General features: G+C 44.7%; 1 protein-coding gene across 1 annotated transcript in view; it reads right to left on the reverse strand.

Annotated features, from left to right (window-relative positions):
- si:ch211-195b11.3 (uncharacterized protein LOC100334344 homolog) overlaps window positions 1–12018 on the reverse strand; it is a 35483-nt gene extending 23465 nt beyond the window's left edge. Inside the window, exon 1 of the mRNA XM_039774993.1 lies at window positions 11733–12018. Within this exon, the coding sequence (XP_039630927.1) occupies window positions 11733–11781 (49 nt within the window). The 5' untranslated portion in view covers window positions 11782–12018. The remainder of the gene's footprint in view (window positions 1–11732) is intronic.
- Window positions 12019–15904: the final 3886 nt, after the last annotated feature.

Genomic DNA, 15904 nt, shown 5'->3' on the forward strand with positions numbered 1-15904 from the left:
ATTCTCTTCAGCATCCTTCCAGCTGCAGTTTTTGATTTCCTCCCCTTCCTGGCCATCTGACCATAGCCTCGAGCTCTGACTTTTACCATTACAAGTTGCAGAGACTTAAAAAATATGTCTAGGTAATAATACTGTAGGTTATACTTTAAATTCTATTTTAATTTTATCTTTTGGTTTGTTTGCTAGGGGTGGCACGGTGGCGCAGTGGTGGCGCTGCTGTCTTGCACCAAGGATTGCAACGCTTGTGTCCCTGGTCCTTGGGTTCTCCCCGTGTCTATGTGGGTTTCCTCTCACAGTCCAAAGACTTGCAGGTTAGGTGGATTAGCGACACTAAATTGGCCCCAGTGTGTGTTCGTGTTCGCTCTGTGATGGCCTGGCACCCCATCCAGGGTTTCTTCCTGCCTTGCACCCTATGCTGGCTGGGATGGGCTCAAGCACCCCCATGACCCTGTTCAGGACAAAGCGGATTAGAAAATGAACGAATGAACATTTGATAGATAGATAGATAGATAGATAGATAGATAGATAGATAGATATTTTATTAATCCCAAGGGGAAATTCACATATTGATTGCTAATTTGTGTTTTCTATTTTTTTTCTTTATAATTGTAACTCTTTTACTTCTCGTAATTCACTTTCAGCTACGCTTTGTGTATGAAAATGAAAATAAACCAATATTACTGTTGTTTGTTCAGTGTCATTGTTTGACTTCTTCCTGTAAAAATTCCGTCTTTCCTTTTTTTCTTTGTTAACCTAACAATCACCAGATACTGTTTTCTGCTAGCAATTGTGAAGGAAATTACGTTTTTATATACAAGGGTGGACCCCAAAATTTCTGGAATTATTTAAAAAAAAACCCTTTATTATAAACCTACCAGAGAGTCCCTTGAAGCCCCCTTCACGTACTCTCCTTGAGATGCGATGCCCGCTCTCCTCCCACTCCTGTTAACATTTCCTGTACTCGTCTTTTGTCGCTGTGTCTGGAGTCTCCTGCATTTTTTCCTGGATTTCTTTCATGGTACCAAATCTGCTTCCGTTCAGTCTCAATTTTGAATTTCTAGAGTGAGATCTGGTGAATGTGAGGGTTTCAACGCAACAAGCACATTGTTTTGGATCAAAAACTCTTTGGCTGACAACGTGGTGTGTGCGGGTGCACCATCGTGGGTGAGCCACTGCTTTTATTTTCCTGATGCTTTCCATTTAAAGTCTCAGCACTTCAGTTTAATGTCACTGATTATCAGTCGTTCATGGGGAGCAAACTCTTTATGAACTTTATGAATGAACAGGTCTGCCCATGTCAAAAAACGCAAAGATCATTGTCTTTTGAAAATCTGGCATGGTGGCTTGGAGCAAAGCAAAAATGACTCAAGTCACGTGCACGATTGTAGAACAAATGCAAAAATATGCACAGTGCCATGATCATTATAAACACTATACACCCTCCTCCTGTGCCATTGTCTGATTCTGGGATTTTTTGGGTACCCCCTTGTATATTGTTATATGTGGTGGACAGCTGGGACTGGAGAATGGAAGGACCGGGAGAAAGACAATACCTTCCCTGGGACACGAGAGGGCAGCCGCCCTGGTTTGTATCGGGGTCACGGAGTCAGAGCTTAGAAGCCACCAGGGGGCACTGAGATGGTTATGGAGCCATGGACGGCAGCACTTCCACTACACCAGGAAGTGCTGCAGGAAGGTCATCAGGAAGCACCTGGAGCACAGCTGAGTGAACTATAAAAGGGGTCACCTCACTCCATTCAAGGAGCCGGAGTCGGGAGGTAGAAGACGGAGCTTGTGGGAGAGGAGTGGAGAAAGAAAAGTCAAAGTAAAGGACTGAGTTTACTGTGGTGATTGGTGCAGAAGAAAAAGAAAATAAACTTGTGTGTTCTGGACTTGCGTGTCCTGCTGTCTGTCTGTGTCGAAGTTGATCTTCCACACATAGAAGATAAAGTCAGGCCGGCAATCTGCTTGGGATGAATAACGTTGGCTTACACAGGCAGGGGGCCATCATAACAAATGGAGAGCAGGAGATGGCCTCATGTGTTCTGCCAGTACACTGGGTGGCAGCGTCCCCCTCATGGAGGTCCCATCTGAACACCAGCAGAACCGGGTGGGAGCCGCAACTCCAAGGGGCAACTCTGCTGGGTTTCTCGGGTGCCATGAGAGGGTACTGCTGGGGGAGTAGGGGGGACTCCTCTGCTCTCGAAAGGTTCCATCTCATCCTGAGTGCTTCCTGGACGTAATAAATTATTTACTTAAATTCCCTTCAGGATCAATAAAATATCTATCTATCTATCTATCTATCTATCTATCTATCTATCTATCTATCTATCTATCTATCTATCTATCTATCTATCTTTCTATCTTTCTTATTGCACAGTTTAAAATTACAAATCAAACAATTCAGACGAGGTTAAAGTGCACATTGCAGACTTTCATTAAAGGGGATTTGCACACATTTCAGTCCCACCATGTAGAAATGACAACACTTTTTCTGTAGAGTTCCCCCACTTTAAGGCACCGTAATATGTGGGACAGTTGGTGTCCAAGGTGTTTGTGATTCCTCAGGTGGGTTTCATGGCTTCATCAGATACCTCAGCTTGCTTCTGCCCTTTGGAGTCTGGTGTTGCTGTTGTTCAGCATTAAAAGAGCTGTGCCAATGAGAGTCAAAGAAGCCATTATGAGTTTGAAAAACAAGAGTTAAACCATTGGTGACATCAGAAAAACCTTAGGATGACCAAAATCAACTGTCTGGAGTATCATTAAAAAGAAAGAACACACTGGTGAGCTCAGTAATTACAAAGGGACTGGTAGGCCAAGGAAGACCTCCATTGCTGATGACAGAAGAATCCTCACTATGGTAAAGAAAAATCGCCCAATGCCTGTGTGACAGATCAGAGACAGTCTTCAGAGGACAGATGTGGAGCTGTCAGAGATGACTATCAGCAGAAGACTTCATGAACAGAAATACAGAAGACACACTGCAAGATGCAGACCACTCTTTAGCCACAAAAACAGGATGCCCAATTATAGCTTGTGAGAAAAGGACTTCAAAGAGCCAGAGACTGAAAAGGGACTGCCCAAGATCCAAAGAAGACCACCTCATCTGTTATGGCTGCCACAAGTCCTGGCACACTTCTCTTCATTGATGATGGATCTGCTGATGGCAGTGGTGCAGTGAATTCTGAGATGAAAACAAACATCTGATCTACTCATGGTCCAGTAAATGCCTCCAAACTCATTGAGCGGCACTTCATCTTACAACAAGATAATGAGCCAAACATTACTGCTGAGGGAACTCACAAGTTTATCAAAGCTAAGAAATGGAGAATTCTTGAATGGCCAAGCCGGTCACCCGATTTAAATCCAGTTGAGCAGGCCTTCCATATGCTGATGAACCCCCTGAAACAAGCAGGAGCTGAAGATGGCTGCATTAGAGGCTTGGCAGAGCATCACTAGAGAAGATCCTCAGTGTCTGCTGACGTCTATGAACTGCACATTTCAAGTAGTCATTGCATGTGAGGGATCTGCGACAAAGAACTAAATATGACAATGGCTTTAACAGACCTGCCATTGCTGTGTCCAAACATTATGGTGTCCTGAAATGGAAGGACCTTGTAGATAAAGTGTTGCATTTCTACATGGTGTGACCAAAATGAAAGTCTGCAATGTGCACTTTAGTCACGTCTGAATTTTTGTAATTTTAAACTGTGGAGCAGGTCAAGAAAAACTGTGTCTTTATCCCAAACATTATGGAGCGCACCGCATCTCCATTTTTATTCATATATACAGTATATTCTTATATTCATCATTTACACATCCTTCTGTTTTATTTTCTGTACCTTTTGTTGTCCGTTGCAGGATCATGGGAACCTGGAGCAGTTGGTTCAAGACAGGAACAAAACCTGGACAGAATGGCAGGTCATACTGGGCAGAGTGCCACACACAGTCATACTGGGGCACGTTTCAGTTATAAAAATCTTTTGAGACTGCCATATTTGTCATTTGTGGTAAAGTTAAACATTTTTCTTATCGGTTTGGCTATCATCATTTGCAGATACTTATTACTGTTACCAGAATTATTTTCCAAATGATCACAATATAGACCAATATTGTCTCCAAAAGTACTGAATTATTTTGAAAATTTGACTGTGTCACTTCACAAAAGATATTTCATTATCCCAAAAATCTATTTGTGATATCTCTCTATTATAATAAAAAAATTTTGGGAAGAGAGACAAGATGTGACTTTCACAGAGAGATACTTTCACTTCCTGCAAGACGAGACTTTGTGCCAAGAGATTTCACCACACCCGGAGCCGGAAATAAAAGACAAAGAGTAGATGGCAAAGTAGAAGTCGTAAAGAATTCAAAAACTTTGGCGCTATACACATTCAGAGCAGATTAGAGATAATGGAAGTATGAAAATTCAAAAGTCTCAAAAAATGATAGTAAAGATTGCATTAGTGCAAACAAACGGAAATTATTACTCGGTGAAATAACGGAACAGCGAAAAGAGATTGAATATATTTTTCAGATTTAAAGTTTAAGTCAGAGACTTGTAGATCATCTAATTCATGTTGCCGTCAGGGAAAAGTAGTGTTGCCTCCCAATGAAGAGGCGTATCCGCGAGAATTAAAAGATTTGTTGTTTGGTGAAAGTGAAATTCCGCAAGAAAAAATTTCAAGCCCTGCGAAACAAGACTTTATGCAAAGAGATTTGGAAAAGTCCTGCCCACATCTAAAACATTTATAACCACGCACACGGTTCAATCATTTCTCGTTTATGTGAATGCTATTGTCAGACACAGTTCGTGTAGAGAGAAGGATACGATATTCACTCACGAGCAGTTATACATTGTGTTGTCATGATGTAATTCCAAACACGGAATCAAAATTCAATGCGATATTGACGAATAGGTAAAAAGGGAAAAGAGATCAAATGTATGGACAGAGGTGATATGACAGAAGTATGTAGATATTGTTTGGCTTTAAACTTTAAGTTGGTGACTTGTAGATCGTCTAATTCGTGTTGCCATCAGGGAAAAGTAGTGTTTCTTTCCAATGAAGAGGCATATTCTCAAGAATTAAGTGTTTTGTTGCTTGGTGAAAGTGAAATCCACATATACAAGCGGCAGAGACACGAAGTTGCTGGCGCAAAGTACAGATAGGGGGGTTGCCGAGCAAAGCGAGCAGGGGGCAAAGCCCCCTAGTTTCACCAAAATAAAAATCACTGCAGAAGGCTATGAACCCAAACCTGTCTATTCAGCTTTTTTGCAGATTGAAGGTTATTCCATGTGACCTTGATTATTTTGTGCCCAAGCCAAGCTTATTAGTGCACCAGCCGACTGTCCCGTAGCTTTTTCTCCCCCTTATGATCTGCGCCCTAGTCAAAAAGCTTAGTGGGGGCACCGGCCCTGCATGTGACAGACTGCCAAGATACTGCAGATTTCATATGAAGGTGTCTATTACTGTCTTGAGAGACGAGGGCGGACTGGATCTAACCAGGACAGAAGAAGAAGAGGATGGTCCGGAGGGAAAACTGCATGAGAGGAGAAGAATATCAGAGTTTGTAGTGTGAGAAATAAACACCTTACAGGTCCTCACGGCATACACACTTAATATAAACTGTCGATTATGATGTACTTCTCCTCTTACGCAGTTGTGCTTATGGGCCTTCCCCATCTTATTTTATCCTGGTTACCTCAGTTTCCCCTCTTCTGCTAAAGAGAAATAGACACATTTGTATGAACTCTTCATTCTCTTGCCAACCTGACACATGGAATAATATTCATTCAGCACATAAACATGCTCCTCATGGGCTCACCACCTATGGGAGGGGCCAAGGAGGTTGGGTGCAGTGTGAGTTGGGTGGTGGCCGAAGGCGGGGACCTTGGCGGTCTGATCCTCGGCTACAGAAACTGGCTCTTGGGACGTGGAATGTCACCTCTTTGAAGGGGAAGGAGCCTGAGCTAGTGCGCGAGGTCGAGAGGTTCCGGCTAGATATAGTCGGACTCACCTCGACGCACAGCTTGGACTCTGGAACCAATCTCCTTGAGAGGGGCTGGACTCTCTACCACTCTGGAGTTGCCCCGGTGAGGCGCCGAGCAGGTGTGGGCATACTTATTGCCCCGACTCGGAGCCTGTGCATTGGGGTTTACCCCGGTGGACAAGAGGGTGGCCTCCCTCCGCCTTCGGGTGGGGAAGGGTCCTGACTGTTGTTTGTGCGTATGCGCCGAACAGCAGTTTGGAGTATCCACCCTTTTTGGAGTCTCTGGAGGGGTTGCTAGAGGGCATACCTTCTGGGATTCCCTCGTTTTGCTGGGAGACTTCAATGCTCACGTGGGCAATGACAGTGAGACCTGGAAGGCGTGATTGGGAGGAATGGCCCCCCCGATCTGAACCCGAGCGGTGTTTTGTTATTGGACTTCTGTGCTCGTCACGGATTGTCCATAACGAACACCATGTTCAAGCATAAGGGTGTTCATATGTGCACTTGGCACCAGGACACCCTAGGCCTCAGGTCGATGATGACTTTGTGGTCGTGTCGCCGGACTTGCGGCCATATGTCTTGGACACTCGGGTGAAGAGAGGGGCGGAGCTGTCAACTGATCACCACCTGGTGGTGAGTTGGCTTCGATGGTGGGGGAAGATGCCGGTCAGACCTGGTAGGCCCAAACGTGTTGTGAGGGTCTGCTGGGAACGGCTGGCAGAGTCCCCTGTCAGAAGTAGCTTCAACTCCCACCTCCGGCAGAACTTCAACCCGTCCCAGGGAGGTGGGGACATTGAGTCCAATGGGCCATGTTCCGTGCCTCTATTGTTGAGGCGGCTGACGGAGCTGTGGCCGCAAGGTGGTCGGTGCCTGTCGTGGCGGCAATCCCGAACCCGTTGGTGGACACCGGTGAGGGATGCCGTCAAGCTGAAGAAGGAGTCCTATAGGACTTTTTTGTCCTGTGGGTCTCTGGAGGCAGCTGATAGGTACCGGCAGGCCAAGCGGAACGGCTTCGTTGCTGAGGCAAAACTTCGGGCATGGGAGGAGTTTGGAGAGGCCATGGAGAGCGACTTTCGGACGGCTTCGAGGAGATTCTGGTCCACCGTCCGGCGTCTCAGGAGGGGGAAGCAGTGCAGTGTCAACACCGTATATGGTGGGGATGGTGCGCTGCTGACCTCACTCGGGCGTTAGGGTCGGTGGGGGAGTACTTGAAGACCTCCTCAATCCCACTAACATGCCTTCCAATGAGGAAGCAGAGCCTGGGGACTCTGAGGTGGGCTCTCCCATCTCTGGGACTGAAGTCACCGAGGTTGTCAAAAAACTCCTTGGTGGCCGGGCCCCGGGGGTGGATGAGATACGCCGAGTTCCTTAAGGCTCTGGATGTTGTAGGACTGTCTTGGTTGACACGTTTCTGCAACATTGCATGGACATCGGGACAGTGCCTCTGGATTGGCAGACCGGGGTGGTGGTCCCCCTCTTTAAAAAGGGGGACCGGAGGGTGTGTTCCAACTATAGAGGGATCACACTCCTCAGCCTCCCTGGAAAAGTCTATTCGGGGTTCTGGAGAGGAGGGTCCGTGGATAGTCGAACCTCGGATTCAGGAGGAACAGTGTGGTTTTCGCCCTGGTCGCGGAACAGTGGACCAGCTCTTCACCCTTAGCAGAGTCCTGGAGGGTGCATGGGAGTTTGCCCACCAGTCTACATGTGTTTTGTGGACTTGGAAAAGGCATTCGACCGTGTCCCTCGGGAATCCTGTGGGGGTGCTCCGGGAGTATGGGGTACCGGACCCCTGATAAGAGCTGTTGGTCCCTGTACAACCGTGTCAGAGCTTGGTCCGCATTGCCGGCAGTAAGTCGAGCCCGTTTCCAGTGAGAGTTGGACTCCGCCAGGGCTGCCCTTTGTCACCATTCTGTTCATAACTTTTATGGACAGAATTTCTAGGCGCAGCCAGGGTGTTGAAGGGGTCCGTTTGGTGGACTCAGGATTGGGTCACTGCTTTTGCAGATGATGTTGTCCTGTTTGCTTCATCAGGCCGTGATCTTCAGCTCTCTGGATCGGTTCGCAGCTGAGTGTGAAGCGGCTGGGATGAGAATCAGCACCTCCAAATCCGAGACCATGGTCCTCAGCCGGAAAAGGGTGGAGTGCCCTCTCAGGGTTGGGGGAGAGATCCTGCCCCAAGTGGAGGAGTTCAAGTATCTCGGGTCTTGTTCACGAGTGAGGGAAGAATGGAGCGTGAGATGACAGGCGGATCGGTGCGGCATCCGCAGTGATGCGGCTCTGCATCGGTCTGTCGTGGTGAAAAGGAGCTGAGCCGTAAGGCAAAGCTCTCAATTTACCAGTCGATCTACGCTTCCTACCCTCACCTATGGTCATGAGCTATGGGTAGTGACCAAAGAACGAGATCGCAATACAAGCGGCTGAAATGAGTTTCCTCGCAGGGTGTCTGGGCTTTCCCTTAAAGATAGGGTGAGAAGCTCAGTCATCCGGGAGGGGCTCAGAGTAGAGCTGCTGCTCCTCCACATCGAGAGGAGTCAGATGAGGTGGCTCGGGCATCTGATCAGGATGCCTCCTGGACGCCTCCCTGGTGAGGTGTTCCGGGCACGTCCAACGGGAGGAGGCCCGGGAAAGACCCAGGACACGCTGGAGGGACTATGTCTCCTGGCTGGCCAGAGAACACCTTGGAATTCTCCCGGAAGAGCTGGAAGAAGTGGCCGGGGAGAGGGAAGTCTGGGCCTCTCTGCTTAAGCTGCTGCCCCAGGGACCCGACCTCGGATAAGCGGAAGAGGATGGATGGATGGATGGATGGATGGATGGATGGACATAAACAATAAAGGGACTTGCTTCTTGAGAAAGCTGTTTCATTTTGGCCATTTATGAACTTTAGGAATGCCAGTACCTTTAAAACTAACGTGAACACAATAACCGGTGTCATTGGTGCTAATGCACTTGCAAAAATGTTTCTCTAATAATCAATTAGCATTTAAATATGATTAATTAAGTATAAGCTAAGGGAGTTGAACAGTGAAGAAATGGCTACTTAAAATGAATGAATAATAAATTAAAGCCCTAATAGCTACTAGCAACATCAATACATAAGAAAATAAGAAATTTGACAAACAAGAGGAGACCGTTCAGTCCATCAAGCCTGTTTGTTTAGCTAATAGCTAAAATGTCCTAATATCTCATCCAGATACTTCTGAATTGACCCAGTAGTTTGTTTCAGATTCCGATTAGCAACACTATTAATGTCTTGGCTGTGTTTTAAAATCAATTTAATGGAATTTTGATAACCAAAGGCATCAATTTCTATGAAAAACATAGACATTTCTGGGTGTGTCCAGATATTTGCTGGAAGTGTGTATGTATGTGTGTGTATGTATGTATGTGCGTATATATGTATATATATATATAGACCCATGCACGGCTGGGATGCCCCTTTGGCATTGGGTCCGGGCGAACAGTCATGGGATGCAACCTACATCCCTGGAATGTGTGGTGGCAGCCCTCCTGGGTTACATTGGGGCCACAGATATGGGATTTCAGGGCTCAGCCCTGTTGGGCTCCATGGCCACCACCTGGACGTGCTGCAGCTGGGACTCCCAACCACATGGAGCACTTCCAGGTGGACAATAAAAGGGGCCAGCAGCCACCACTGAAGAAGCCAGAGTCAGGAGGAGGAGGACTACACTTGCCGGGAGGAGTGGTGGTGGGGCAAAGGAAAGTGTGTTGTGGTGACTTTCTATCGGTGTGCTTTGGGATTGTGTTGTGCCTGTGGGACACGGGGAAGATGTGCCCCACAGGGGAAGAAAAATCAAAGTTTATTTGTTTTTATACGTGCCTCCGGTGTGAGTTTGTGTTGGGTCAGCCACCCATATAGCACCTTTTGTTACTATATTATATATTATATATATATATATATATATATATATATATATATATATATATATATATATATATTGTGGCAGACAGCTGGGGTCCCTACCCAGCCTGGATGCCTGGACGGACCAGGAGAGGGACAATACCACTCCTCGACCACGAGAGGGCAGCCGCTCTGGTTTGAATGGGGGGTGCGGAAGCAGAGCTGGGAAGCTCATCCCTGTTAGGGCCCATGGCCACTGCCAGGGGGTGCCCGGAAGACTAACGAGTCCTGGAATGCAGCACTTCGCCACAACCAGAAGTTCTGCTGGAGCTAAGTCCAGGAACACCCATAGTGCTTCTGGGTGCTCATAAGGCACTTCCGCCACACCAGGAAGTGTCGTCAGCAAACAATCAGGAAGCACCTGAAGCACATCCAGGGTGCTATAAAAGGGGCCGCCTCACTCCTGCTGACGAGTCGGAGTTTGGAGGAGGAAGACGAAGCTTGCAAGGAGGAGAGTAGAGGCGAGAGAAGAGACTGTTGGTGAATAAGGCATTGTAATGCTGAGGTTTAAAATAAAGTGTGTGTTTTAGAACATTTGGTTTCTGTCTCTCTGTCCGTATCAGGGGGCTGTCTTTCTACTATATATATATATATATATATATATATATATATATATATATACAGTATATATAAATATATATATATATATATAAATTTAGCATAGTTTTACTGTCAAAAACACACTCACTGCACCCCCAAGAGGCTTCGCCTGTGACGCTGACATCCGAGGTTCGATTCCCGAGAGGGGATGCAGTGAGTGTGTACGCCTGATGAGCCCAGAATTAGGGCGAAATACGTGTCACCTACTCTTTGCATTATTTGACAGTGAACTATTCAACCATTCTATGATCTGCTTCTCGCAATTGAAAGAGGGCACCATGGCGGAAGGTTGCCGACTTGCAGACCAACCACAAGTGTTATCTGGTAGGTAACCACCCATACAATCAAATTGTGATTCAGATAAATGCCATATATATACAGGTATATATATATATACATACACACATACATTTAACCAATTTGCCATGTAACCGGTCGACAATTTTCGCGTTAATTCATTTTACTTCATATTTAGATGAATGGGTGATTCTAAACTGGATCTTCTTAAGTGTGTGCGTGTGTTCATAAGTAAGCCCTTTAATGGATTTGTGTCTGTCCAGGTTAAGTGCCGGAATGCACCTGATTACTGTGGTCTTGATTGAAAATACTTGTAAGTATGGCGTGACTTGAAAGAATCCCATGGTAAAAGTCTCTGTCTCACGGGACTTCCTTCCAAAAAGACTCTTCAAAAAGTCACGTCAAGTCTTGTGTCATTCCAAGATTTTGTTATTATAATAGATATATATATATATAAAATATATATATATATATATATATATATATATATATATATATATATATATATATATATATATATATATATATATACAGTATATAAATATTTAATGTGCATATATTTTCTTTTTCTAAACCCTCTTTATTTGCATTAGAATCACAGGGGAGCGTAACCTAGAAAACATGGAGTGCAAGACAGGATCAATCTCTGGACAGGGTGCCACTTCACCGCAGGATGAACACACACACACACAGATGTCACAGGCCAGTTTAGCACTGCCAGTCTATCTAACCTGCATGCCTTTGGACTGTAGGAGGAAACTCACGCAGATACGTGAAGAACCCCAGGCCTCCTTTTTGCAGGAGGCAGTGTGCCCACTATGCTGCCCCAATACAGTATGTACATACATACATACATACATACATACATACACAGTAAATACACTATATAATTTCTTACTCAATAAATGTTTGTATTACTACTCACCTGAACAATAAAACACTCCCACAATGGCAAATAAGAAGAGAGTCTTCATGATTGTTCCGCTGTGCAGATCTGTGTTCGCTTTTCCTACCTGGGCAGGTAGGCCTCCTCTCTGTCTCTTTATGGTTCAAACTTCTTTTGTTCTTTAGCCTTGCTGTCCCACCCAGGCCGGCTCTGATGTTTCCTGTCGACAGCTGTACTCTCAAGGGCACAGCCTTGAAAATGGTGCAGATGGCCTCTTTTTTCCTTTGATTGTTTCAGCTGCTTGAGGGATCCATGCTAACCACAATAAAACAATGAGCTCCTCGTAGACAGACTGCACCCTGTCTGTGACACACTTCACAATGACCGCCCTCTTCCACAGAACATACAGAGTACAATGCTTGTGAGAAATAGATTATAAAAGAACAACTGTAAAGCTTTATGCCCGTGATTCTCCGAATTCTCACTGACCATTTTGTGGAGGATAGTAAATGCATCAATATGTTCCAGAGGATTTCTTGATAATAAGGGGATCAGTTGGTAGCCTACTTGAAAGGTCTCAAATTTTAGTCTCATATTCTTAAATTGGTCATTTTTGTTCTGCTTTAAGAAAAAATACTCTCGATGAAAAGAGCCTTTTTATACTTCAGAACATTCTGAACTTGGTGTATATTTGGGATGAGTTACAAGCTCTCCAAACCAGAAACTTGTATACGAATGCAGCAAGAGCTCAAATGAGAAAGAACAATTATGAAATACTCAATGGTGACGACACAAATAATGTCCTTATTGTTACAGGATAACAGAATGAAATCATAATTGTGGAAGAGTGGAATCATAATTACCTGAAGAAGGAATTTGATTTTGTTTCTCTAAAGACATCTTGTTATCTACAATGCCCTCCATAATGTTTGGGACACAGCAATGGCAGGTCTATTAAAGCCGTTATCTTATTTAGTTCTTTGTCACATGTCCCTCACATGCAATGACAGCTTGAAGTCTGCGATTCACAGATATCAGCAGGTGCTGAGAATCTTCTCTCGTGATGCTCTGCCAGGCCTCTAATGGAGCCATCTTCTGCTCCTGCTTGTCCTCTTAAATTTTCTCTTCAACATAAGGAAGGCCTGCTCAATTGGATTTAAATCAGGTGACTGGCTTGGCCATTCAAGAATTTTCCATTTTTCAGCTTTGATAAACTCCTGTGTGGCCTGAGCAGTCTGTTTGGCTCATTATCTAGATGTAAGATTAAGTGCTGTCCAATGAGTTTGTGAGACTTACTGTAAGACCACCATCAGCAGCTCCATCATCAATGAAGATTAGTGTGCCAGTACCTGTGGCAGTCACACATGTCCTACCCATAACACCCCCACCACTATGTTTAACAGGTCTGATTTAGATCTTGGGCAGTTCCTTCTGGTCTCCACACTTTGCTCTTGTCATCACTCTCATACAAGTTCAACATTGTCTTGTTTGTCAGCAACACCCTTTACCAGAATTCTGCAGGCTCTTTTAAGTCCTTTTTTCCCAAACTGTAACCTGGCCATCCAGTGTTTGTGACTAACTACTGGTCCGCATCTTGCAATGTGATCTCTGTATTTCTGTCCATGACGTCTTCTGCTGATAGCTGTCTCTTGACTCACACACATCTACCTCCTGAAGACTGTCTCTGATGATTTTATTCTTGTTTTTCAAACTCATAGTGGCTTCTTTGACTTTCATTGGCTCAGCTGTTGTCCTCATGTTGAACAGCAGCAACTGTGGACTGCAAAGGGTAGAAGTAAGCCGAGGTATCTGATGAAGCAATGAAACCCACCTGAGGAATCACAAACACCTGGGACACCAATTGCGACAAACATTATGGTGCCCTGAAATGGGGGGACCACATATAAAAAGTGATGCACTTTCTACGTGGTGTGACTGAAATGTGTGCAAATCTCCTTAAATGAAAGTCTGCAATGTGCACGTTAACCTCGTCTGAATTGTTTGATTTGTAATTTTAAACTGTGCAATAAGAAAGATAGATAGATAGATAGATAGATAGATAGATGTACAAGGCACTATATAATAGATAGATAGATGATAGATAGATAGATAGATAGATAGATAGATAGATAGATGTAAAAGGCACTATATGATAGATAGATAGATGGACATGAAAGGCACTATATAATAGATAGATATGAAAGGCAGTATATAATAGATAGATAGATAGATAGATAGATAGATAGATAGATAGATAGATAGATAGACAGATAGATAGATAGATAGATAGATAAAGGTGAAAGGCACTATATAATAGATAGATAGATAGATGTAAAAGGCACCATATAATGGATAGATAGATAGATGTACAAGGCACTATATAACAGATATCCATCCATCCATTGTCTAACCCGCTGAATCCGAATACAGGGTCACGGGGGTCTGCCGGAGCCAATCCCAGCCAACACAGGGCACAAGACATGAACCAAACCTGGGCAGGGTGCCAACCCACCGCAGGACACACACAAACACACCCACAGACCAAGCACACACTAGGGCCAATTTAGAATCGCCAATCCACCTAACCTGCATGTCTTTGGATTGTGGGAGGAAACCGGAGTGCCCGGAGGAAACCCACGCAGACACCGGGAGAACATGCAAACTCCACGCAGGGAGGACCCGGGAAGCGAACCCGGGTCTCCTAACTGCGAGGCAGCAGCGCTACCACTGCGCCACCGTGCCGCCATATAACAGATAGATAGATGTAAAAGGCACTATATGGTAGATAGATAGATAGATAGATAGATAGATAGATAGATAGATAGATAGATAGACCATGAATAGTTATTATAATGAATTGAAGATACAGAGTATCAGGATTAAATTCAGGATTAAATCAAGGAAAATTGTGTCTTTGTCTCAAACATCGGGGCGCCCTGTACATTAATTATTCCAGTTTTGGCTTCAGGGCAGCGGGACTGCCGGGTCCGGCCCTGATGACATCACTTCCTCTACTTTCATTTAAAGGCCGCCATTTTAAGGCAGCAAGGCAGTTCTGTTTTGGACTCAGTCGTGTAAACATTTTGCAGCCAGGAAATATTATACAGGTGGCTGCCCCAAACCTTTCCAATGTCTCTTTGTCGTTCTTGTGTGCTGTTGATTATATTAATGGTTTTGATTGATGTAAAATCATGTTTTTCTTTGATTATATTTTGTTTAATCATTTGATTTGCAAGTACTGTGTTTATATGTTGTCTTTGTGGATAGAAACCCCCAAGAGGCAGGACCACCATGACATCAGGTCTGAAGGACCACCCTCACCCTTTATATTGTGAAAATAAACAGCAGATCCAGTAACGCTCAAAAGTGTACTTTGTAAGGACTGATTTTTCTTACTTTTATGGATTTTGCTTCTGTTTTATGGATTCTGTGCAGATGCACGGTGCCATTTTGTTCTTTACTCCATTGTTTGATACTTTCTTGACTTTAAAATAAATACCCTTAATTGTAAAGATTCTGCTTTGGCCTTGTCCTTCCAAGCTAGATGTTTTTCTTTAATGTTTCATCTCTCTTTGCCGGTTCAAATCCCGTAAATGCCAAAAGTAACTCTCACTTTGTTGAGCCCTTGAGCAAGGCCCTTAACCTGCAATTGCTCCGTCCTGGGTATGACGTTAATCTGCATCCAGCCCTGTATGTCAGCCCTCCAACCTGCAGGGAAAAACTTGGGGGTTGGTGGCAGAATTGGCACTCCAGCCACCATAAAAAACCTCACACTGTTCCACTCCATCTGAACTTGTGTGGTGCTGAGATGTCACCCACTACATGACTGCACTGGGGTCCTTATCTGGGATTCTAAATTGGTTTGTCATGTGGTGGGTGCAGCAATGCAGTGTATCAACGCCTGCTCCTAACCTTCATCTCTCTTGAAAGGTATCTTTGACATATTTAGGATATTTTTAAACTGTAAAAACCCTCTCCCTCCTTTATAAGCCTGTGCAGGCTGAAGCCTGTCTGTGAAGTTGGGAGCTTAGGCTGCCTTGGGTGAGGTCTATTTTAGACAGATTAGGCAAGACACTGGCCTGGTTTAGGGGTTTTCTCAAGGCCTCAGCTCTTTTTGCTATTTCTTGTGCACTCAATCACAACATTGGGCTTTGAAGATATTGAGATTACAATTTGTCTGGAAACTGCCACTGTTGAAATGACAGTTAGTA

The sequence above is a fragment of the Polypterus senegalus genome, chromosome 13 (genome assembly GCF_016835505.1).
Source record: "Polypterus senegalus isolate Bchr_013 chromosome 13, ASM1683550v1, whole genome shotgun sequence".
Classification (NCBI taxonomy): Eukaryota; Metazoa; Chordata; class Cladistia; order Polypteriformes; family Polypteridae; genus Polypterus; species Polypterus senegalus.